The sequence below is a fragment of the Pan paniscus genome, chromosome 15 (assembly GCF_029289425.2).
Source record: "Pan paniscus chromosome 15, NHGRI_mPanPan1-v2.0_pri, whole genome shotgun sequence".
Taxonomy (NCBI): Eukaryota; Metazoa; Chordata; class Mammalia; order Primates; family Hominidae; genus Pan; species Pan paniscus.
Genome location: NC_073264.2, coordinates 83,178,353 through 83,204,957, shown reverse-complemented (window position 1 = coordinate 83,204,957; position 26,605 = coordinate 83,178,353). Strand labels below are relative to the sequence as shown.

The 26,605-nt window shown below is 37.7% G+C and overlaps 1 protein-coding gene across 3 annotated transcripts in view; it reads right to left on the bottom strand.

Moving 5' to 3' along the window:
* LOC129393842 (uncharacterized) overlaps positions 1-26,605 on the bottom strand; it is a 1,009,906-nt gene that overhangs the window by 539,512 nt on the left and 443,789 nt on the right. For all 3 annotated transcript variants that reach the window (XR_008620938.1, XR_008620939.1, XM_055097920.1), the window contains one exon: positions 16,257-16,324. Coding sequence is in view for 1 of the 3 variants with exons in the window: in XM_055097920.1 (XP_054953895.1) it covers positions 16,258-16,324 (67 nt within the window). In the remaining 2 variants the exon portion in view is untranslated. The remainder of the gene's footprint in view (positions 1-16,256; positions 16,325-26,605) is intronic.

Below are 26,605 nucleotides of genomic sequence, written 5' to 3'. Positions count from 1 at the left end.
TATACATAGATAAAGTCCTTTTTTGCAGTTTAGGTTATATATAAATACCTACCAGGTAAGTAAAATAGAATTTCATATTTTTGTCTAGTATCCAATGCAGCAACAAAGATTCAGGTATGCCTAATGTATGTGGGTGTGCATTTGGAAAAAATATATGTTGTTTGTGAGGATGAGAGAACTCTGTTCCAGTGAAGATTGCCTATACACTATCAAAAAGAAAAAAAGTTCTAGAGAATTTTTCACGTTATTTGACAATCTAGAAATAGTCCCCAAATATAAAATCAGCTAAGTAGTAATTAAGAATCAAGAAATATATTTCACAGTCTTTTTTTATTACTATAAAGTTAACACTGGGAGTTTAAAAAATAACTAGAAAGGCATGCATTGGATTTAAAACAAATAAAAGAATAATATGCAAATGTATGACAAACCATTTAAACACTCTAAAAGCAAAATAAATTCACAATCTATAGCACTAAAATATTACAAAATTTTTCTATAGTGTATCTTTAAATTAAATAGAATGTTTTCCTCTGTTTTAACATGTGAGTGATATTATTATTTAGACAGGAATAATTGCTGTTGAAAAGATATTTGGGACCAGGTGCAGTGGCCCATGCCTATAATTGCAACACTATGGGAGGCCAAAGCGGGAGGATTGCTTGAGCTCAGGAGTCCAGACCAGCCTGGGCCACGTGGTGAAAGCACATATCTATAAAAAATACAAAAATTAGCCAGGCATGGTGGTGCGTGGCTGTTGTCCCACCTACTCAGGAGGCTGAGGTGAGAAGATTGCTTGAGCCTAGGAGGCGGATGTTGCAGTAAGCCATGATCACACCACTGCAGTCCAGCCTGGGAGACAGAGTAAGGCCTTGTCTCACAAAAAAAAAAAGAAAAGAAAAAAAAAAAAAGGTAGTTGGATAGTTGGTTATATTCACAAATTCACAAGTCCCAAGTAGACGGGGCACACCATACCATGGGGATTCACATGGAGAAGCATCAGTGTCAGGAGATAGGGAAAGCTGAGGGAAAAAAAGTGGGCAAGAGCCTTTATTGTGGTTTCTTTGAGGAAAAATAGTGTGAGGCAGGGTAAGCAGGTTTAGGATTGGCTAGTTTGACAGGTTTGAATAATTTCAGCAGGCTCTAGGGCACAGGGGCTGTCCCCAGTTGTATGATACCTGGCTGCTATGGCTTGAATGTATTCCCTCTAAAACTCAGATGTTGCCAAGATGATAGTACTAAGAGGCGGAGCCTTTACGAGGTGACTAGGTCATTAGGGTGGAACCTTTGTGAATACAGGTGTGCTTATACAAGTGCATGAGGGCAGGAGTTCGTCTCTCTTGATATTCAAGCTTTCACCGTGTGAGAACACATAATTTGTCCCCTCTGGAGAATGAATTAATCTTTTTTTTTTTTTTTTTTTTTTTTTTTGAGACGGAGTCTCACTCAGTCTCCCAGGCTGGAGTGCAGCGGCGCGATCTCGGCTCACTGCAAGCTCTGCCTCCCGGGTTCCCACCATTCTCCTGCCTCAGCCTCCCAAGTAGCTGGGACTACCGGCACGTGCCACCACGCCCGGCTAATTTTTTTTTTTTTTTAATAGAGACGGGATTTCACCGTGTTAGCCAGGATGGTATCACTCTCCTGACCTCGTGATCCGCCTTCCTCGGCCTCCCAAAGTGCTGGGATTACAGGCGTGAGCCACAGCGCCCGGCCGAATGAATTAATCTTGAAGCATCACTAAAGTCGAGACTGGAAACTCCCCAGACAACTGAACCTGCTGGCACTTTGATCTTGGACTTCCCAGCCTCCAGAATTTTGAGAAATAAATTTCTGTCCTTTATAAATTACCCAGTCTCAGCCAGGCATAGTGGCTCACACCTGTAATCCCAGAACTTTGAGAGGCCAAGACAGGAAGATCACTCGGGACTCCATCTCTATTTTTAAATGTTTTGTAAAAGGAAATAAAATAATTTGTAAGTTTCCCAGTCTCAGGTTTTGTTGTAGCAGCACAAATGGACTATGATACTAGACCTGGGGTGATTTGGACAGGGAAATAGTGGCTCTGAGTGTGAGAACCTGACAGAGGAAGGGTTTAGTGGTATACCCTCTGGATTAAATAAAAGACACTCTTGCATGTGAGCCCTTTCATATCTCTAGGAATTGCCTACCCCTAGGAGGGGCTGTCTTTCCATGGATATCAAGACCTCACCATGTGAAAGCAACATAAATATATAGTTAATACACACTCCTTCACAAGAAAGTTATGAGGCCTTATGAATCATTTATGAATATTTTGGTGATACTTACAGTGGAATAGTATAATAAACTTGTATTGGTCAATGTTACATCAGAGAAACAACAAAAAAGTAGGAAATCACACTCCATAGATAGACAGATAGATAGATAGATAGATAGATAGATAGATAGATAGATAGATGATAGATAGATTGGTGATAGACAGATAGACAGATAGATGATAGATTGGTGAATTTAGAAACAGAAATAAATGTCACCAATTAAGAAGCAAACTTTTATAATAACCCCCCCTTCTTCTTCAAATTAGTAACAAACAGGTAATCAATAAATGCTGAATGAATAAATAGAAAATTATAAGAATGGACTATATACACTATTTAATAAATGTTCCTCTTCACTTTTCAACCTTCTACATGTGTGGATTTTATTTTTTTCAATGAAGTAAATTATTTGATTAGAGAGAAATGTATTATTAGAGTTAAATGTTATTAATACAGGTGTCTTTTAGTAAGTTAATGCATCATAAAACAAATACGATAAATAATATGCAGTATAATATCTTATTAAAAATAAAGCTCATTATCAAACTGAAGGTTTATTTTATGTCAACGGAAAATTTCTCTAACAGTTGCTATAAAATTTTTAAATTAAAAATGTTTAAAATGAAGGAAGTATGAAATTTTACATTTCTAATATGTAAATACTTCCAAACTTTTAGTTATACATACTTACATAGCAAACATACTTCCCATTTTGTATGCTGCTCACACAGAGAAAAGTTTAAACCCCTTCATTCAAAGTAATATAAAATTATCTCACCACAGTTAGGTATCTGACTGTTTCTTACTAAAGTAGATAATTAAGTTGCTATTACTCTCCTTTGTACTACTTTAGTTTTCAAAATAAGGGAAATGTATTGATGTAGAGATCGTTAATGTGTGATAAAATAAAAATAGTGAAGATAATTCTAAAATTATAAATAAAAATTACCAAAATATTGCAATATATTTTATTTCACAGAATGCATACATCTTCTACCAGAAGTCTTCAATCCCTGGGCTGGGCTGTACCAGTCTGGTGAACTCTATTGTGAACTGCACATTCGAGGGATCTAGGTTGTGTGCTGCTTATGCAAATCTAATGCCTGATGATCTGAGGTGAAACCATTTCATCCTGAAACCATTCCCTGCCCCCACCCCACATTCCACCCTCTCAATCTATGGAAAATTGTCTTCCAAGAAACTGGTCCCTGGTGCCAAAAAGGTTGGGGGCCACTCTTCCAGAGTATAATAATGTTCTAATAATACTCATATTTGTATAGTTCTTTAAAAAATTACAACTCAAAATTCAACAAGGGTTTCAAAAACAAGGTACATATAAAGTGGGGAAATTCAGCTCATTAAGAAAGATTTATCCGTTCTATATGTGTACATCAACTCATGTTTAATGCCCCCAAATAATAAGGGTACTGTTTATATAACACTGTTCATCTTTAGAGTGTTTCACTAATATTATCTAATTAATAAGCATAGAAAAATCCTGCTGTGTCCTCCAAGGCTGTCAAAGTCATTTCTATGATTTGAAGCCTAATTAAATTCAAAATAGATTTGTTTCTTCACCATAAGAATTTTGCAGCAATTAATTAAACAGTATAAAAATCTAAGAGGCATATTATTTGAATAATTCTAATTTCTGTGAAATTCTCTATGTTTCAGATTTGTTGCCCAAGACTACCCAGATCACTTTCTTATCTCTAAATTTTTACAACCAATTTTTTACCTTCTCAACTGGTAACCTAAACTTCTTATTTTGCCTATGTAAAAGGAACGATGTAGAAGTGATAGGTCACACACACATACTAATTTACAGTAAATTTTAAAAACAGATTTCTTTTAAATTTTAGTTGAAAAATATTCAATGGATATTACACCTCTCAATTAATGATCTGTTCTGAATATTAAATGAATCACATTCTTGAGGGAAATCATTTATTTTATTTCTTTTCTTTTCTTTTTTTAAGAATCAACTCAAGTTTCCCTAGGCCTCCTTGTTTCTTTGTTTTGAATTGTTCAATCACTCTTTAAGCTCTTGTTTTCTTAGTCAACAATCTGATACAAGTAGATTATAACCAGAAAATGTCTGACTCAGAGAGATAGCAAAACTGTCTAGCAGAATATTAAGGAACTCCAGTACAAAGTGTAGCTGCAATTACTCATTGATTTAAATTAAGGGCTTAGAAAAAAGGGAAGGAGCTATAAGTAGGAAGACAAACCTAGAGCTTTCAAAATGCCTTTTCTCATATTTATGATTACTAGTGAAACTCTTATGTTTTTTCTATAATTATTGGATATTTGTGATATGTATTTATAATAGCCAAAGGCACTGTAGGTAAAAAAAAAAATAGAAGCTGATAATAATCAAAAAAGGGGAGACTAGAGAAAATAATCAAACTTAAAAATCAGCAAATAAATCATCATCAAATAGGTCTTCGGTATTCCAAACATCAAAGGAAAACATCTTTGCAGATCACGGAGCTTACAAAGGGCTTACTCTTCCCTTAGAAAAGTTTATCAATGACTATGTAGTGAATGGTTTGTTGTCTCTGCAAGTGTTTATTCCCAGAGGAATGAAGGAGGGACCCCAAAATAATTCTGCTATTTATTCCACAGAAATATTGCTACTTCTGGCCTCATTAGTACTTTAGCTAGGAGAAGCATTAGACAATATTTAGCATACTTCTTCTGACTTAGATAAGAAAAATCTAAATCCTGTCCTCCACACAGCCTTCTCCAAGCACCTACCCTCATGCATCCCCACTCACAAAGCTTTTTAACACTGATGCAGGACAATTCCCTATCAGAGCATAACTGACACTAGGAAGGATTTTTACTTGACTCCAATGACAGTTTCCCATCTAACTGGAATTGAATTTTAAAGAATCCTGGAGATATTTTACTCTGATGCCTTATTGTGACCCATATTTCTCTCTTTAACGCAGGATTTCAAAACCTCGGTTTGGGGGTTTCCCTTTTTGATGGAGCTGTCCTGGGTGCTGAAGTGAATACCAAAGCAATATTGCACAATTTATGAATTGAAAGGGCTTTTTTTCTTTTATTTTTTTCTTTCCTTTTGTCAAACAGAATTATGTTTTAATCCTGGCTATGCCATATATTACTGTAGCATCCTCGAAAAAGCTATTCAACATCTAAAAGCCTTTATGTTCTCGTGAGTCAAATAGAATAAAGGCTAGCTTGCAATGATTTTGAAGATTAAAGGAAATGATAGAAACAAAGTGCTTATCGCATTGCCTGACTCAGAATATATACTCACAAAAATTGCAGTTGTTATTATTGTTGTCAGTGGTTGTGTTAGTATGATGAGACCTGGTTATTTTTTTGCTTTTTGATAGAGGACAACCTACTTTGAAATATAATATAATCAGTAAATAGATAACATTAACTAATAGAAATAAATGTCTCAGACAATATATTTAGAGAAACACAAATAGAAAAAAATATATCCTGATCCAAAAATGGTTATAGAGGGAGTGAAGAGTCAAACTGAATTTTGAAGGGGGAATTATATATTTCTTTGGACAACCAGAAGAGATGGTAAGGGAGAAAGCATAGGAAACGTTTTGGAAAAAGGAATGAGTATTACATAACTAGATGAGAGAGAATAAACTGATCTAGATGGAATAGAAAATTAGATTGTTATATACCAAAAGGTAGAATTTGGATCCTTTTAAATATTAAATAAAAATGGCTGATAACTTGAATGCCATGCTGTTGAGCAAGGATTTAATCTTGATGTCATAAGTAGTTATTTGATTTTTTATCATGGGAACAATAGTATGTAATTGGCATTTTAGAAAGTTAGTTTTTAAGGTCATGTGTAGAACAAATTAAAAGTGACAGGAAGTGAAGACAAGAAAAAATGGAATGAGTTGAAAAATATTTGAAAGAAGATGGAAGCTTTGGGAATAGAAAAGACCAGATGCACAAGATATTTCAAAGGATGGATAAGTCAAAATTAGTCAATTGAAAATTTGAAGATGTTAGTTCATTTCCATTGAGGGTTTTTCTTTTATATTTTTATTCATAAAGTTCTTCTAACCCTTGCTTGATCTATCTCTTTGGAGAAGAAAGAGAATAATAAACAACCTCATCATTTATGTCTCCAGTCTATATCAACATCCTTGGCTCTCAAAATATAAAGGCCAAGTTTATAAATCAAGTGAGAGAGAAAACATATTAGACCATGAGCCTCAGCGTATTTCAACTTGAGTTGAATCCGTGACAAGATATAGTGGCTCTGTCATAGGCAGTTTTAAGAACTGAAGATATTAAAATAAAAACAGTTCACTGATCAACCACCATACTTAGTAAAACAGATCCAGTGGCCTTCTAAACATATAAGAACAACTAATGCATTTAATATAATTATTCCCAGAAAAAAAGGCTTGAAATATATCAGTCATTTTCTAACACAGAGTACCAGTAAACTCATTTAGAATCTTGAACTCCAGTTTATAATTTTGATGAAAACCAAACATTTTGTTAGCAGCAAAACCATTCCTTCATGCATAATTTTACATGAAAACTTATTAACACAAGCAAAGCTGTTCTGGTGAAATCAGTGGGAGGCGGGAGGGGTCTTCAGAGTCCCAGCAACACTGCTCTCTCCTCATAGCTGGGGAGTTTTGAAATCCCTCAGGCTCCACAGAACACAGTTTGAAAACCACTGCCTCAACAAGGATCTAACATGAAATTGTTCTCTTGACCAAATCAATTCTAGGGTTAAAACATGGCCTTGGGCTCATTTTTTTGAGTACCCATCCAAGTTCAGTAGACTAATGCAGCAAAGTTCATTCATCAAAATGAAAAAAAAAAAACAAAACAAAAACTTATTCACCCTCCCAATTTGAACTAGGTGCAAACAGTCAGTTTAAATCACTGTTAAACCTACATTTGATTTGGGATCATGTAACACACACACACACACACACACACACACACACACCCCGTATATTCATTACAATGGGGGTAGGGTTTTAACAACAAATTTGGGGGAGACACAAACATTCAGTCCATAACAATAATCTTACATAACCTTTTCAACAAACTCAGGAAGTAAGCAACATTATCATTTCCCCTTAAATAGACAAGGAACTTGGAACCTAAGGTTTAGATAAAAAATAAAATTTATCCAAAATCATGTGAATAGAAAGTGACAAAGTCATGACTCACACAGGATTTATTTTGAATTCTGAAGAAGAGAGGAAAAAAGGAGAAAGAAAGATGCAAAAAAAAGGGTACAATGCATGATTCATTTAAAAAATCATAAATAGGACTTCATCAAAATCAAAACCCTTTGTAAAACTCAATGTTAAAAGAATGAAAAGGAAAGCCAGAGACTGGGAGAAAATATTTGCTAAAAACACATCTGATAAAGACGTGTATCCAAAATATACAAAGAGCCCTTAAAACTTGGCAATATGAAAATATCATAATTAACTTTGAGCAGACTCTCTGATCAGACACTTTATCAAAGAAAATAAACAGATGGCAAATAATCACATGACAAGATCCACAAGATCATGCCACTAGGAAATTGCAAATTAACACAATGAGGTACCACTACACATGTATTAGAATGGCTAAAATTCAAAAATGACAACACCAAATACTAGAGAGGATATGAAACAACAGAAACTCTCATTCATTGTTGCTGGGAGTACAAAACGGTGCAGCCACTTTACAAGACAGTGTGATAGCTTTTTACAAAATTAAACATAGTCTTACATAAGCTCAGTAATCACACTCCTTGGTATTAAGCTTAAAATTTATGCCTGCATAAAAACTTGCAAATGGATGTTTCTAGAAGCTTTATGTAAAATTGTGAAAATTTGAAAGCAACCAAGATGTACTTCAATAGGTAATGGATAAATAAACTGTGGTACTCACATGCAACTGTATATAATTCAGTGATAAATGCGCTCTCCAGCCATGACAAATACAGAGGAATCTCAAGTGCATATTTCTAAGTGATATAAGCCAGTCTGAAAAGTCTACATAGAGTACGATTCCAACTATTTGATATTCTAGAAAAAGCAAAACTATAGAGATTGTAAAAAGATTAGTGATTTCCAGGTATTCTAGGGCAGAGATAGGAAGGGATGAATAAATGGAGCACACAGAATTTTTAGGGCACTGAAATCATCTTGTATGATACTATAGTGGTGAGTACATAACATTATACATATGTCAAACCTATAGACTGTATGATTAAAAGTGTGAACCCAAGTGTAAACTATGTGTTTTAGTTAATAAAAAAAGAAAAAGAAAGAAAGAGAAAGTAAGATAAAGAGAGAGAATATGAAGAAGAAAGAAAAAAAGCTAGAACCAAGTCAAGAAGGTAATGGTGAGAATCCCCAAGATTGACCAAATACATTTCTTGCATTAGCTCAGTGACTATCGTTACATTTGGTCAATTAACTACTACAGTGTCATGATAACATTCTTTATGTTTTACCTTTTCAGTTAAAAAAATCTTCATACCAAGTCTTCTGCAAGCTAATCTTAACCCACCTCTGAATTAATCCCTTTTTGATATATAATGAGATTATTCTTTGTTATGAAGACTTAACTTAGTGATCTCTCATTTAATTAACTTAAATTTTCAGAAGTACCGATTTGTGTAGATTTGTGTATTGGCTCCCTGAAAGAAAAGTAATGCACAGACATAGGTTTGCACTCACACACACAAACACCCACACTTGACAAGAAAACAAGTCTTCTGCTTTTTACTAGAAAACCCCGATTAAACCTGACAGTAAAGTCTCTAGAGAACTCTAAGAAAAAGAAAAAGCATGAAACTCCTAAAATTTTAGAATATAGAAATAAAAAACAGGTGACAAGTCACTAATCATGACAGGATTATCACAAACAGGCTAAAAAATAAATAAATTGAAAACTTGAGTGGAAAACATTGCATTCTGGTGAGCTTTCAAGAAAGCAACTAGCCCTTGAACTTAATTCTCAGTTTAATGGGCCTCCAAATAATTGAATAAACAATAAATGATGTAGGAGGACGAGGGATGAGAAGAATTAAAGGAGAGGCATGATTCTGCATAATCTGTCTAGAGACTAGAGAAGGGGGAAGAGGGAGTTAAGAATGTAGGTGAAAGGATTAATATTCAGTGTTATTTTATTGCAAACACAGACAGGAAGATAATGAATGCTGGACCTGGCTCCTGAGATGCAGGTTACCTCCATCAAGGCGAAGGAGGCATGAATAATTAATAATCCACTTCAAAGTTCACAACCCCCATCTCCTCCCCAAGGTAGCCATCAAGAGAGGCAACAGCCAGCTAATTGGAGGATTACTTAGTACATCTCATGCAAATTGAAGCTGCTCTGCCTCAAGGTTTTCTCTCCTTTGCCAGCTCAGGAAGCAGCTGGTTCCCTGAACTCCAGGAGAGAACATTTAGCCCCTTTCAACCGCAAATCAGCCACCAGCCTTAGCTTCTTTAAAGGTTCAAAACACCATAGGGGTCTGACCATCAATCAGTGATTGTGTTTTTCACTCAGCCCGCTGTTGTTGGAAAGTTATTGTTGCTGGAGAACGAAGTCAAAACACAAAAGCACAGAGCTCAGTACATGCCGGGACCTAATTTATCTGTTCACCCATTCCATACCAGAAAGCCATTGTCTTTCATTACATTTTAAAAGCCAGCTTTCTTGCCTAATGAACAATTGAACATCAGGCTGAGTGAACTCAATGATTTTATGTACTTAATTTTCAATTTTTTCTACCAAACCTATTATTACAGTCTCAAACTTAGGTGTACGCAGAAAGTGTTTCAAGAATTTTTTTAAAATGAAAGCTCCTGGACTGAGCCCTCAGAAGCCCTGAGGGTAGATGTCTTAGGTGGGACCAAAGAAGCTGTATTAATACTAAAAAGAGCTCAATCAACTATGATGCAGGAAATTCTTGAGCTAGAATTTGAGATACATTGATTAATACGTGATTGGCATTTACACATTTATCATCCATAGACTAAATGTATTCTCAGTTTTGACTCTTAGTGATCAAATCACAATGTGAACGTCTTATGTTTTGTACCTGAGGCGCCAAATTGAAACTCATACACACCAATAAACTCTTTGCTCATCTCAAGGTGATGGCTTTATTTTTATGTGCCCACATTTTTCTGCAAGAATCCTCATGAAATGACTTACAAATAAAAAATAAATAAATAAATAAATAAAAACTATCTTTATGGCAAATTGTCATCAAATGAAAGGGAAAATGTAGAGATGCATAACAGCTTTGTGGAAGAACAATCTAGGAAAAGCCAGATGAAATTGAGCTTACTCCACAGGATTCTCAGATTCTCAGCTGTTGTTTAGTAGTGAGAGAACAAGCAACAAGGAAATTTGCCTACACATATACACATACACCCATACACAGTCACACATACATATTCTGCCATTAAAAGCAGAGTAATGAGAGGAATATAAATCACTCTACCAAAAAGACACATGTACATGTATGTTCATTGTAGCACCATTCACAATAGAAAAGACATGGAATCAACCTAGATACCCATCAATGGTAGACTGGATAAAGAAAATGTGGTACATTCACACCACAGAATATTACACAGCCATGAAAAGGGAAATCATGTCCTTTGAAGAAACATGGATACAGCTGAAGGCCATAATCCTAAGCAAATTAACATAGAAACAGAAAACCAAATACCACATATTCTCACTTATAAAGGGGAGCTAAATATTGAGTATGCATAGACACAGAGATGAGAACAGTAGACATGGGGGCTTACTTGAGGGGCCAATGAAAGAGGAGGGTAAGGGTTGAAAAACTACCTATCAGGTACTGTGCTCACCACCTGGGTAACTAAACCATTTGTACACCAAACCCCAGTGACATGCAATTTGCCTGTGTAACAAACCTGTACATGTACCCCATACCTAAAATAAAAGTTGACAAATAAAAATAAAAGAGTTAACAAGCAAGTTAGTCTCTTGGAAAATCTAAGTTTGTCACCTGCAAAATAAGGTTATTTGACTAAATTTCCTTTGGCAAAATTATCTATGATTTTATTTACCAAAAATTTCACAGAACTCACTGTAGTGCCTGTGTTAGTGTTATTAACTTATTGTTGAAACACCAACGGCTGTTATTTCTTAGTTATATCTAAATACTGCTGTGTGTGTGTGTGTGTGTGTGTGTGTGTGTCTCCAGATTTCCTATCAATATTTAGCTATGGTGTAAGTGAGTGTTTTAACATCTATATTAGTTACGCTTCCAAAAGTAGGCAATTAGTTCACACAAAGTGGGTAATATAAGAAGAGTTCATTGTTAAAGTGAGGGCATTTGTAAAGAAAATCATCATGAGCAGAGAAGTGCACTGGGGCTAATAATTGCAAGTGAGCTATTATTCTTAGGGCTGAAGAGGCCATGGGACAGAAGAAAAAGGCCTACTGAGATGCAACCTTTGGTGGAGGTAGGCAACCAGCCTGTAGCAACTCTGCAGAAATGGAGTTAGAGAACTAAAGTTCCCACTTCATTTTCCTCCTTGCTCTCATTCCCTGCTAGTGCTCCCTATTGCCCAAAACAAATAAGGAGCCACAGGACAAGAGAACCCTCTGACAAAGTCCATAAGGATCAGCTGGGGCAGAGAATATGGAGAAAAAGCATAAAGAGTGATTCTAGGTGGATTTTTTTTCAATGGGGGAAAAAATCCAGCACAGTTTTTGTTATTTCTTTTGTAAAAAATTACTAACAACCCAGCATGAGATTTCTTTAAATTCCCACAGGTTTATAATTCTCCTGGTCACCTCCAAATTTAATACTCTATTTTGGTTTAATTCTGATGTTCATTTTATCACTGTTTCATGTCACCTCATACTTACAACTTGGCTGCTTTCCCTTGATTTCTACAACCACTGCATGAGGCTTGTGTGCACAGAACAGACTTTACTCAACAATCAGAGGGAGGTAGGAAGGCTTAGGCCACAACAATGAAACAAATGTTAGAGTTCCATTTTCTCCAAAGATTCTCAATCCTTCCCACCAATTTGAGCACTGGTTCCCTGCCACATTTTTGAATCCTTTTCCTATCCGCCATCAAGTCCTAAATTAAGACCCATCTTAAAAAATAGTTGAAGAAATTTTAGAAATCACATAATCCCCAAGCCGTGCTTCTCATGGATTCATACACATTTCACTTGCTTCTGTTTCCTTCCCCTTATCACACTATCCTGTAATTTCTTTAATTATCATTTCTCCGCTCCACTAGGATCCAGGCATTTTTTGGAAAGCTGAGTCATAATCACATCTAGATATCCAGGGTCTACCATCATACTTAAATATAATAGGCACTCAGCTAATGTTTAATAAATAAACATGTGATTCCAGGATTTGGGGTACTTCCCACCACACACACAAAAACCATTCATCATGTACAGACATAAAAACTGAGGCTTTTAGAAGAGAAATAAGATGCCTCAGGTCCACAGAACAAGAATTGAGATATATGATCTCTTCAGATTAATATTCCCTATGATACTCTGCAACTCCAACAGTTTACATATAAATGTGTTAATGCGTTTCCTTGTCCTTCTCACTCTGCTATAAAACACCTCATCAATTTTTTTCTTAACAAGTTAAATTTAAGAGGAACAAATTAGGGGAAAGTTCTGCTGACAGAAAAAAAAATTCCCTACATATTGTTTTCATCAACGTGTAAATTTGTTGTATTTGCAATATTAATTAATATTAGAAACTAAAATTTAATCTCTGTAATTGGTACTAAACCAGAAGACAGGACAGGAATCAATGCTTGGTGATAGAGATTTTGCCCCCAAAGGATCCTTTTACATGTAATGTTTAGCCCAATACTGTTTTCTTTGTGTGAGGCAGCAAAGAAGCAATTCTTACAAATGGTATATTTTGTTTTCCCAGTGAAAATTCATGAAGAAAACTTTTTCAATATTTCAAAACATCTCGATGCAAATCTGTTAACTTTTTTACAAGGCTTTTTTTTGTGGTGGGAGTGGATTTCATCAGAGAATGTTGCTTATAACTTCATTATTACTGATCATTTTTGTATGACTGATTAATCACCTCCTCACCTAAAATGAGTTGGATATTTTCACTCAACTATTCACACCAACAAAGTGAAAACACAAAGTCATCTTCTAGAAGTTTTATGCCTCCAGGTTGGTCATACTACCAGGGATTCTATGGAAGCTACCAACTGTGGAAAGAGAACCTTCCCCTCTGTGTTACCTCCTGCAAGCCCTTCCTCTACACACTATATTGTAAAAACCCTTCCTCTGCCCATTGCCTTGCATTATCTACTTTATTTTATGAGTATTATAGACAAAATAAGAGAAATATTTTAATGAGAAAATCACTCTTGAAGTATATTTTTCAAATATCTACATTTGTCTCTGGTTTATGCCTGGCAGCATAAAAACAGCCTTTAACTACTTTTCTTGTCACTTCTTCTTGGTTGACTTTTTCTTCCTTCGATCTCACCTTGTATGTAAGAGCATAATTCAAATATATTAGGCTTATTATCAAATTCATTAATCAGAATCTGCCATGGTGGAGGCAGGTAATCTGCATGTTTGAAAGGACCTCCAATAATTGTGACAACTAGCCAGGTTTGGAAACAGACCCACTAAACCCCAAAATGCACCCATGTAACCACTAAAACTAATTGTGAAATAGTTATGTGCATGTGTTATTTATTTTTCTGGAGAGAGGATGACTTCCCTTTTTGAGATTCTCAAATGTACCTTCAAGAATGGGATAGCACATGGATTAAAATAACTCATATGCTGAAAGATTTGGGGTATTTTAAGAGCTCATGTCTCTTGAGTTGAACCAAAAATACAATCAACTTTCCTAAATTCTGTTCTCTGTTTACTATGAAAAATTATTTTTCCAGAGTACATGGGTCTAAAGAACCGTAACAATAATTTTTACCCTATGCCAAAAAAAGGAGTACTTCTAAAGGTATCAGTTAGCTTATACTCCTTTCTTAATTGACCCTCTCAATACACGTGTCCAATATCATTTATTCCTTCTATGCCAGGACCCACACTGGACCATATAATCCCTTCCACAGCCATCTATTTCCCAGCATTTACACCTGACTGCCGTGCATTTGAACAGGCTGGTGCTGTCCAAGGTGCTGAGCAGGAGGCAAATGGCTCAACGCACCATCAACTCAGTGCTGCACTACGCAGAGGAGGAGCCTCTTTCTAATTCACATAAAAGTGATTCAGGTGGAAGCAGTAACCTTGCTTTTGCCTCCTCTTTTTTCTTCCTACTGGGGGAACAGCATATGCATATCCAAAGATAATGAGTCATATGTAACCTGTCCCCATTCATCTGAGAGCCTTTAACCTTCTTGGGTTTTTCCAAAGTGTAAAAATTTTGTGAGTTTATTTCTACTTTACTGCATTAATCACAATAAAGTCAGAGCTGAGATAACAACAATACTGAAATCTTCCTACTTAATCAATAAATTCTATGATATGTTTTGACTTTTGATAAATAACTTAAATTTTCATTTGATTCTACTTTTTCATCTCTAAAATTAGAGTAGACACCTCACACACAGGACAGTGGGGAGAATTTAAAAGATCATATACATGAAAATATTTTGTAAAACCCAATAAATAATATAAATATAAAATGGCATTAACATTATCAATACGATTATGATAAAAATTTACTACTGGCAGAGAGAATAGTGTTTAGAAACATGAGAATACAATGAGAATAAGCCTCAATGAGGCTTATTGAGAAAGTAACAAGAAAGTGACAAGAAATGACAATGAGGCTTATTCACATTGTGTTATCATATTCCTAAGTATTAACCTCAAAGAGCTTACAACTCAGTGAAGGACTTAAGACAATCTATATAAATAATGTACCATAGATTAGAGTGGCATAAAAAGTATCAGTTGAGTCAAATGAATAGTAAGAGCAAAAATCTAATCATTGGACTAATGCAGTCCAAGAAAATTCATGGAGGATGCAGCAGCTAAGGTATATTTTAAGAGATGGTTAGGATTTAGGTAGGAAGAGTAGTGAGAAAGCCTGAGAACTGTTACTTTTAATTATGATACTTTTCCTTCCCCACCAAGTTTTTCTGCTAAATAACATTCCAAATATTTAAAAAACTCCTGATCCTCCCAGGCAAAGTCATTAGAAGCATAGCGTAATGATACTATCAATAATAGGCAGATCAGGATTAATAAGAGAAAGGCAATTAGAGAAAATGAAAGGTCACATTGAAACTGTCTTGGCTTAGAGCTCTATTATTGTGTCAGAGTGTTGGTTGCCTTGTCATATCCACCCTGCTCATGGCAAGGGGTGTGTTGAAAAGTTTGTTCTAAAAAAAAAGTGAAGTTAATAAAAGGGATATTTTCTATATGGATGTGTCCATTGGGCATGGAGTAGAGACAATTATCTCCAAATTTTTAGTCCTTTTTTAGAATCTCACAGCTTAGAGAGGCTCTCCTCAGTGAACTATTCTGCAGAGCACAGGCTTCCCTTCCTATTTAGCATACAATTTACGCCTCAGGTCTGGGCATATTTATGAGGCCTAACTCAAATGCTGGCTTGATAAACAACAAACTGTAGGCTCTCTATTAGCAAGCCTGCAAAATTATTGTAGGCTTGTTATTATGATTATAATAAAGTATTTGGGCCCAAAATAAAATGAAACAGCTTTGGATTCATATAGGCATAGAGAATCATAAAGAATTAGGAAAATTCCTGTTAACAAAAAGACTCCATATAACATAGCTTATATTCCAACATTTCTATATAACTCATATTTCTAGAAGCATGTGATATAATTCATGGCAAGTACATTTTTTGATAAACCAATGATTATCCTTCAAAGGAAAGCAGGAAGGGAGCACAAAAACACCGTTAGTCATTTTTACCTCAGTCTTTCTTGTTCTCTTTCTGATGATTCTCCTGTAACTGGTCATCTGCTGTCTCATGAGGCCTCCTGAAAGAATAAATCATCAAAATATTTGTTGAATGAATAAGTAAATAAACAAATACATAAAAAACAGAGAGATAGTGAAAGCATTTAAACCTGAAAGACACATGATTATGAAATCACACTTTCCTTAGCATTGGTAACAACAGCAGCAGCAGCAGCAGACCTAGCATTGATTGAGTGCTTACTATACGGCAGGCATGATGCTTTTATTTTTACACTGAGTAACGATTAATTACTATGACAAACTCTCCATGTGGGTTCTATTATTATGACTATTTTATAATAAGGAAACTGTGGCTCAGTAACTTGTCAAAGGTCACACAGCTCACAAATAGCCAGACCAGAATTCAAAACCAAACCCATCTAATTCCAGAGTAGATCTCATAACCTCATACAGTTTCTATTTCTATTTATTTACATTTCACAGACAGAAGATTTCTGGGCATGGAGCAAAAAAGGACAACAGAGAAAAGCATGGATTATTTGGAAGAAGGGACAGAGATTGCAAAAAAAAGTCCTTGTATAGAAACCTGAATTGTAAATTTAGGTAAATAAATGCATAAGACAAGCATACTATATTGAATGGGAAACAAACTACAACTTGTATGCACATACTCTATGCAAGATGTTACCTAGTTAACTTCAATCTGATTTTGAATTATATTTTGCAAGCTTCTTCAGTTATGGTTGCCATCAGTAGTAAGAATATTGACAATTCTTAACAAAGTCACAGACTCTGCAGGGCATCCACACTTTAACACTGAAGTAAGAAGGAGAAGTCCCTGGAGTTCATGACCGTCTTGTTCCCAAGAACACATGGTGATATACTTAGTAGCCTGAATTATCTTTACTCTTCATACAGTGGTGACATTTATTGTGACATAAATGAACTATTTCTAGGCGCCAAGAGGAACGTTAATCATTTATCCTGGTGTTATCCTCTGGTTTATGCTCTAGAAGCTTCAGTCTAATGCTCTTATCCATTGCCCACTTCCTTGCCCCACCCATTTATCATCTACAAATAATTGAACCAAGTATTTTTGAGTGAAAGGAAACTCCTCTAGAGTTCAACTGAATTAACTTGGAATAGTATCTAACCAATTGCGCCTCTGTTTCCTCAGCTATTAAGGAAAACACAGTGTGACAAATTAAAAAGGAGGATACAATAAAAATAGTCTTTCCAACTGCCTTTACTCTGGTTTTGAGGAAATTGCATCAAATAATATAGAAGGCAATATAAAAATGTTAGCTGCTGTGTGGAGATAAAAGATACGTGGGTGAAGGAAGATTTCCATTAACGATTTTTCCAAACATTTTAGGAGATTGGGTGACAAAACACTCCTGCTTTTCCCATTATCATAGGGCCCCATTTCATGTAGCTAAGCAACACCAAATAGTGACTTAGCTCACTATCAGGTGATGTGATATAAACACCTGGAATAGTGCCTGAAGTCCCCTATAATATTAAAATGCATTTTTCCCTGACTCTTAATTTTTTAAAAAAGTGTTTCTTTAAGTATCAGTGTATAGCACAGTTTTTCTATTACAGCTAAATTCACTACTTCTACTAAAAATTTCTAGTGACAGTAGATAGGAGAATAAGGTGGGTACAGGGAAAAAAGACTATTCAAAGATGGCAAATTTTAAAAATAAAAAAAGTATTTTTTATAAAAGGTTTTTGTTTTTGTTTTCCCATATATCATTGTTAATTTTTTGCTTCTGTACATTTTCTGAGTTTGCCAGTAACATTACCAATATGAGGCAATTTTTATTCCTGTTATTAACAAATATCTAATTATGAACCAAAATACTTACATGATTTTATTTATCAACCCCATTTTAGAGATGAAGACTATTATGCTGAACCAGTATTTAAATATGGATTTGTCTTGCTCTGAAATCTGAACTCACTTCATTCTGCTATACTATGGCCAAAGCATAACATTGAAAATGACAAATTGTGAGGATATTTCTTATGAAATTATCAGTGCTTGGTTAACTGTATAATTTTAAGTTTGTTATATTCTTGAGGACTAATCTTTTTATTCTCCAGGGTTCAATTTTGGTTGGATCATACTTCAGAAATTATAGTATAAATGAGGGAAAGATGGTTATCATACAATAATCTGATTTACAAACCTTTGAGTTAAATGAAATATATTTATCATTGAATTTTCTTTTTCTGCAATATATGAACACGCAAAACTGAAATATTGTCTTTTAAAGATGTGTTTGCCTACTGAGAATCTCACAGGTCTCTGAAATAACGAAATCTTGCCTCTGCCTGAAAGTATCTCTGTAGACAGACAAGAGCGAAATGAAAACAAAAATAGATTTTTTTCCATGAACAATAAGTGTTTCATCAAAAGAACAAAGAAACAGAGCTCTAAATGCTGGATTTTCTGCTTCCCTGAGATGTTACAGATCTGCAGAGAATGACAGGTTCTGAGGTTTCCATTCTGAATTTTAACCTTGTGACATGTCCTTACCACACTCCAGACATCTGGGGAACACAGGCATGAGAAATTATATTTATTGATTGTCCTCTATATGGAACACAGCTAAATATATATATATATATATAAAACAATAAACTACAACTTATGTGCACGTACTCTATGCAAGATGCAAAGATATATATAATATATATATCTTTGTGTGACACAAAATTTATCAGTTTATGAAAAAATGTTAAAGTACATTTCTCAACTATAACTTGAGAAGGAAAATATAATAATCCATTTATTATTACATCAATACATAATGAGATATGCAATGCCAAAAGAAACTAAATGGATCCTTGCTGGCAAGACTTGTTTTTACTTAGAAGGAAAGCATCCACATATCCCAAAAAGGGATATAGGGATAGTCACCATGTGAGAAAGAACAATGGCAGAGATTAACTTGGCAGTGAATATCCAGGCATGAATGAGGGAAAGGGATCCTTATCAAATAAGCACAGCTGTCCTGGTCACATTGCCAAGTCCTTCCCCAAAGGGAAGGTGGACAATAGGATTCCAGCCAAAGCACTTCGCATTCTCCAGTCCCAAAGATATGTCTCAGGGTGTCTCATCCTGTTGCCATTCAGCAAAGCATTAATCTAACTGCCCTTTTTCAGAGTCAGTGTTCTCGAAACTACCTTCAGCTGTGATTTGTCTTTCCAGGTTTGTCTGTTGGCTGGTGGAAAAGAAAGTGCTTGGGGAAATGTTAAAGATTTCCACCTATATGTTAGAATTTTATTTTTAATTATTAATCAGTATACTGGAATCTTGATTACAAACTATCTCCTAAGCCTGTCTGTCAATAGACAGAAAATGGACTGGTCAGTTTGACATGTCTTCCAGCCAACAAGAGAGTTCTACATCTCATTGGAAGTTGATGAATCATCATTGTAATTTTATGCATCAATCTCCTATCTTGATTCACATGAGTGTAACCCAAAAAAGGGACATGATATCTGAGAGCTGGATTCCAAATCTGCAACCTGAAAGCTAAGCCCTGAACCTTGGTATTTGCTGAGAGTGTCCTGTGCCTGCTGTAGCAAATTACCAGAAACATGGTGGCTTAACACAACACACATCTAATCTCTTACAGTGTTGTAAGTCAGAGGTCCAAGACAATGATGTCACTGGAGCCCAGTGAGAATAGCAACTATGGAGTAGGTTTCACTCAACAGGAGATCTATCAGAACAGAACAAAGCTGCTGCTGTGGTTGCTAAAGTAGGGAGGGGAAACAGGTACAGTGGCCTGTGCCACTGTCCAGTGTGCCAGTGTCCTGGCTACTCCTACTCAAGAGGCTGAGGTTGGAGAATCACTTGAGTCCAGAAGTTGGAGTCCAGCATGGGCAACATAGTTAGACCCCATCTCTTAAAAGAAAAAAAGCCAGTTGCAATGGCTCATGCCTGTAATACCAACACTTTGAGAGGCCAAAGCAGGTGGATCACCTGAGGTCGGGAGTTCAAGACCAGCCTGGCCAAAATGGTGAAACCTCATCTCTACCAAAAATACAAAAATTAGCCAGATGTGGTGGCACACGCTGTAATCCCAGCTACTCAGAAGGCTGAGGCAGGAGGATCCTTTGAACCCGGAGGCAGAGGTTGCAGTAAGCTGAGATCATGCCACTGCACTCCAGCCTGGGCAACAACAACAACAACAAAAAGGAAGGGACAGAGTGACAAAGAAACACCTGAACACCTAGACTTCTCTCTCCCCCTACTGATACCTCCATAGTCTAATCTCAATCTGAAGTCAGCCAGCAGGTGAGTCCAGGGGGTACAATCACAGGGACCAGTGTATCCAATGCAGAGCAGGACAGAGAAAGGTAGAAACTGGATGAAGCCTTGGTAGGTGGGAGGAGTAATAGCTACCGTGCATATTGTCCCAATATTATCTATACAAAAATGAGACTCCAACCAAAGCAATGTGATATGTGGCTGATCCAAAATTTGAAGCCATATCTGAGTCTTGAACATCCCTTATATTTCTCTCAAGGCTTTCTACTATAACATTTAGAATTCAAATTTGCCTCATTTTATATATTTGCCTTTGAACTGTTTAACAGCAATCAGATGATAAAGAATGATTCCTGATATTTATAACCATTCAATATATAAGATTTTGTTATCTCCTCATTTATGATCTCAAATTGGTTTGAATCCTCCTCTCACTGTGCCTCTCCCCCGGCATTACTCCTCTTGCTTGAAGAAAAAATGTCCTTATTATATTCAATATTTCATTCTCATTGCAAACTCTGAATCAAGAATAATTAATTTCTATATTTTTTAGCTCCATGCCACATTCAAAATAGTTTAAGTTTCTTCTGTGATGGGTCTCAGTTTCTAAGGATGTTCTGCTTGCTCACCAATGCTCACATAAAAATATTGATTTACACCCAGAGTCTACAAAGAGATCCACTATATTTTTGGTCTCTGCCTGATTTCTAGATCATACATTTCCCCATAAAATACAAAGTATTTTAACCAACCACTCTTTCCTATTTCTTCCAGGCAGAGTTAATGCACTCAGTCTGACCTCCCTCGGAGCACTGCCTGCTGTCTTCTTGTCTAAACTGAAGCCAGTTCTTATCCACTCATGGAATCTTTCTCCCCTACTCTTTTACTGGCATCCCTGGCTCATCACTCCTGTCTCATATCTCCCCACTCATCACCATTTTAAAGAGTCTGCATTGAGTGTCACTACATCTGCTGCTTGGGAAATTAGAGCCTTGCTCCAAATCTTAGGCACCATTAAAAAAAAAAAGAAAAAGAAAAAGAAAAAACCTTTCCCCTTGCCCATTTCCTGACATCGCCTTGCAGCCGGAAACTCTCCCAGAAGAGAAGGGGAGAGGAGCAATCAATAGCGTCTCTAAACAGAAGATGCCATTGGCAAAGAGGTAGCACTCAACCACTGCGGTGAACCGCAGGCTTCTGATTAAGACACCCGTGCCAGCCTGATTGAGCTGCCTGTCCGCACCGCATGCAAACCAGCCACTTAACCCTCCTTCCCTCTGCTGCCTTATTCCCCTCACAGAAAATAGAGCACTCAAAGAGAAAAGTGGTGCTTGGGTCTGCAGAGAGCTTAAAAGGAATTACTGACAGCTGAGTGTTCTCTCTGAATTCAGATTCTGCAATCAATTAGGAGAGATTTCATAGATATGATGATCGGAAATGAAAACTCCACATTAGGTCACATTATCCAGACTCCTTGTAGCCCTCCCCATTAAAGAAAGCTAGCTCCCAGGGGTCTGTTCAACTTCACTCAGTCCAACTCTAGACAATTCAGGTGCATTCCCCACACTGAGGACCTTTATGTCACAGTCAAAATTGCTTCACAGCAATTAACATACAGCCAAATTTTGAAACATGAAATTGGAGAATAGGTCTGGTGAATTTACTTAGGGTCTTCCCAAGGCAAGAAATGTTCAGGCTAATTCCAGTTTTTGAGGCTTCAGGTTTATATTAAATACATACATCAATATATAGTATATAGTATGTTATATTACATACAGAAATGTCAAAACAAAATTTCAAAAGTTGTGGCAAGTTGTAAAAAGCTTGTAATATGTGAACAGGCTACTGTGATGGTCGAATTTAGGTGTCTGCATAGAGGGATACCTAGAGGAATTTTTGCCTGCATAAAGGGATGCCTATATGGCTGGTGAAACCGTTTCTAGGTGTGTTCTTGAGGGTGTTTTCTAGGAAGATTGGCCTGTCAGTTGGTGAACTGAGTGGGGAAAATCCACCCTCAATGTTGGTGGCCACCATCCAAACGGCTGGAAGGTTGGGTGCAACAAAAAGGTGAAAGAGTGGCTCACGCCTGTAATCCCAGCACTTTAGGAGGCTGAGGTGCGAGGATCACTTGAGCTGGGGAGTTTGAGACCAGCCTGGGAAACATAGCAAGACTCTGTGTCTACAAAAAATAAAACTAGCGAGGCGTGGTGGCACATGACTGTAGTCCTAACTACTTGAGAGGCTGAGGTAGAAGGATTGCTTGTGCCCAGGAGTTCAAGGCTGCAGTGATCCATGAGTACAGCCACTGCACTCCAGCATGGACAACAGAGTGAAAGAAAGAAAGAAGGAAAGAAAGAAAGAGAGAGAGAGAAAGAAAGAGAAAAAGAGACAGAAAGAGAGAGAAAGAGAGGAAGGAAGGAAGGAGAAAAAAAAGCAAAGAAAGGAAAGAAAAAGGAAAGAAATGGTGAATTATTTCTCTTTTTTGGAGCGGGACACCCTTCTTTACCTGCTCTTGGACTTCACAACTCTAAGTGCTTTTGCCTTTGGACACTGGGACCTGCATCAGTGGCTTCCCAGGGCTCCCGGGCCTTCCACCTTGGACTGAGCCACACTACTGACTTCTATGATTCTCCAGCTTGCAGATGGCTTATCTTAGGACTTCTCAGCCTCCATAGTCAGGTGAGCCAATTCCCCTAGTGTTTAGTCCCTTTTTGTGTTGCTATAAAGGAATAAGTGAGACTGAATAATTTATTTAAAAAGAGGTTTATTTGGCTCACAGTTATGCAGGCCATACAAGAATATCTCTGTGCCCCGATCCCTTATTTCCATGCCCTGACCTCTTATCTCTGCACCCCGATCCCTTATTTCTGCTCCCCCACCTCTTATCTCTGCGTCCCAACCCCTTATTTCCACACCCTGACCCCTTTCCCACTTTTCTGGAGGGTAAGAACCCCCGAACCCCTTCCCTCTGTGTCTCTATTCTTCTCTTTAAACTTGCCTCCTTCACTATGGGCAACCTTCCACCCTCCATTCCCCCTTCTTCTCCCTTAGCCTGTGTTCTTAAAAATCTAAAACCTCTTTAACTCACACCTGACCTGAAACCTAAATACCTTATTTTCTTCTGCAATGCCGCTTGACCCCAATACAAACTCAACAGTGGTTCCAAATAGCCAGAAAATGGCACTTTCAATTTTTCCATCCTACAACATCTAAATAGTTCTTGTCGTAAAATGGGCAAACGGTCTGAGGTGCCTGACGTCCAGGCATTCTTTTACACATCAGTCCCTCCCTAGTCTCTGTTCCCAATGCAACTCGTCCCAAATCTTCCTTCTTTCCCTCCCGTCTGTCCCCTCAGTCCCAACCCAAGCGTGGCTGAGTCTTTCTAATCTTCCTTTTCTACAGACCCATCTGACCTCTCCCCTCCTTGCCAGGCTGAGCTAGGTCCCAATTCTTCCTCAGCCTCCGCTCCTCCACCCCATAATCCTTTTATCACCTCCCTTCCTCACACCTGGTCCAGCTTACAGTTTCGTTCTGTGACTAGCCCTCCCCCACCTGCCCAGCAATTTACTCTTAAAAAGGTGGCTGGAGCTAAAGGCATAGTCAAAGTTAATGCTCCTTTTTCTTTATCCCAAATCAGATAGCGTTTAGGCTCTTTTTCATCAAATATAAAAACCCAGCCCAGTTCATGGCTCATTTGGCAGCAACCCTGAAATGCTTTATAGCCTAGACCCTAAAAGGTCAAAAGGCTGTCTTATTCTCAATATACATTTTATTACCCAATCCACTCCTGACATTAAATAAAACTCCAAAAATTAAATTCCGGCCTTCAAACCCCACAACAGGACTTAATTAACCTTGCCTTCAAGGTGTACAATAATAGAGTAGAGGCAGCCAAGTAGCAACATATTTCTGAGTTGCAATTCCTTGCCTCCACTGTGAGACAAACCCCAGCCATATCTCCAGCACACAAGAACTTCCAAACGTCTAAACCGCAGTGGCCAGGCGTTCCTCCAGGCCCGCCTCCCCCAGGAGCTTGCTACAAATGCCAGAAATCTGGCCACAAGGCCAAGGAATGCCCGCAGCCTGGGATTCCTCCTAAGCCGCATCCCATCTGTACAGGACCCCACTGAAAATCGGACTGTTCAACTCACCTGGCAACCACTCCCAGAGCCCCTGGAACTCTGACCCAAGGCTCTCTGACTGACTCCTTCCCAGATCTTCTTGGCTTAGCAGCTGAAGACTGACACTGCCTGATCGCCTCGGAAGCCTACAGGACCATCACAGACGCTCTGCGTAGCTATCACAGTGGAGGTTAAGTCCATCCCCTTCTTAATCAATACGGAGGCTACCCACTCCACATTACCTTCTTTTCAAGGGCCTGTTTCCCTTGCCTCCATAACTGTTGTGGGTGTTGACGGCCAGGCTTCTAAACCTCTTAAAACTCTCCAACTCTGGTGCCAACTTAGACAATACTTTTTTAAGCACTCCTTTTTAGTTATCCCCACCTGCCCAGTTCCCTTATTAGGCCGAGATATTTTAACTAAATTATCTGCTTCCCTGACTATTCCTAGACTACAGCTACATCTCATGCTGCCCTTCTTCCCAATCCAAAGCCTCCTTTGTGTCCTCCTCTTGTATCCCCCTACCTTAACCCACAAGTATAAGATACCTCTACTCCCTCCTTGGCAACCAATCATGCACCCCTTACCATCTCATTAAAACCTAATCACCCTTACCCCGCTCAATGCCAAGATCCCATCCCACAGCACGCTTTAAAAGGATTAAAGCCTGTTATCACTTGCCTGCTACAGCATGGCCTTTTAAAGCCTATAAACTCTCCTTACAATTCCCCCATTTTACCTGTCCTAGAACCAGACAAGCCTTACGGGTTAGTTCAGGATCTGCGCCTTATCAACCAAATTGTTTTGCCTATCCACCCCGTGGTGCCAAACCCATATACTCTCCTATCCTCAATACCTCCCTCCACAACCCATTATTCTGTTCTGGATCTCACACATGCTTTCTTTACTATTCCTTTGCACCCTTCATCCCAGCCTCTCTTCGCTTTCACTTGGACTGACCCTGACACCCATCAGGCTCAGCAAATTACCTGGCCTGTACTGCCACAAAGCTTCACGGACAGCCCCCATTACTTCAGTCAAGCCCAAATTTCTTCCTCATCTGTTACCTATTTCGGCGTAATCCTCATAAAAACACACGTGCTCTCCCTGCCGATCATGTCCAGCTGATCTCTCAAACCCCAGCACCTTCTACAAAACAACTCCTTTCCTTCCTAGGCATGGTTAGATACTTTCGACTTTAGATACCTGGTTTTGGCATCCTAACGAAACCATTATATAAACTCACAAAAAGAAACCTAGCTGACCCCATAGATCCTAAATCCTTTCCCCACTCCTCTTTCCATTCCTTGAAGACAGCTTTAGAGACTGCCCCCACCCTAGCTCTCCCTGACTCATCTTAACCCTTTTCATTACCCACAGCCGAAGTGCAGGGCTGTGCAGTCAGAATTCTTACACAAGGACTGGGATCGCATCCTGTAGCCTTTTTGTCCAAACAATTTGACCTTACTGTTTTAGGCTGGCCATCATGTCTCCATGCAGCAGCTGCTGCCGCCCTAATACTTTAGAGGCCCTTAAAATCACAAACTATGCTCAACTCACTCTCTTCAGTTCTCATAACTTCCAAAATCTATTTTCTTCCTCACACCTGACACATATACTTTCTGCTCCCCGGCTCCTTCAGCTGTACTCACTCTTTGTTAAATCTCCCACAATTACCATTGTTCCTGGCCCGGACTTCAATCCAGCCTCCCACATTATTCCTGATACCACACCTGACCCCTATGACTGTATCTCTCTGACCCACCTGACATTCACCCCATTTCCCCATATCTCCTTCTTTCCTGTTCTGCACCCTGATCACACTTGGTTTATTGATGGCAGTTCCACAAAGCCTAATGGCCACACACCAGCAAAGGCAGGCTATGCTATAGTACCAGCCACTAGCCCGCCTCTTAGAACCTCTCATTTCCTTT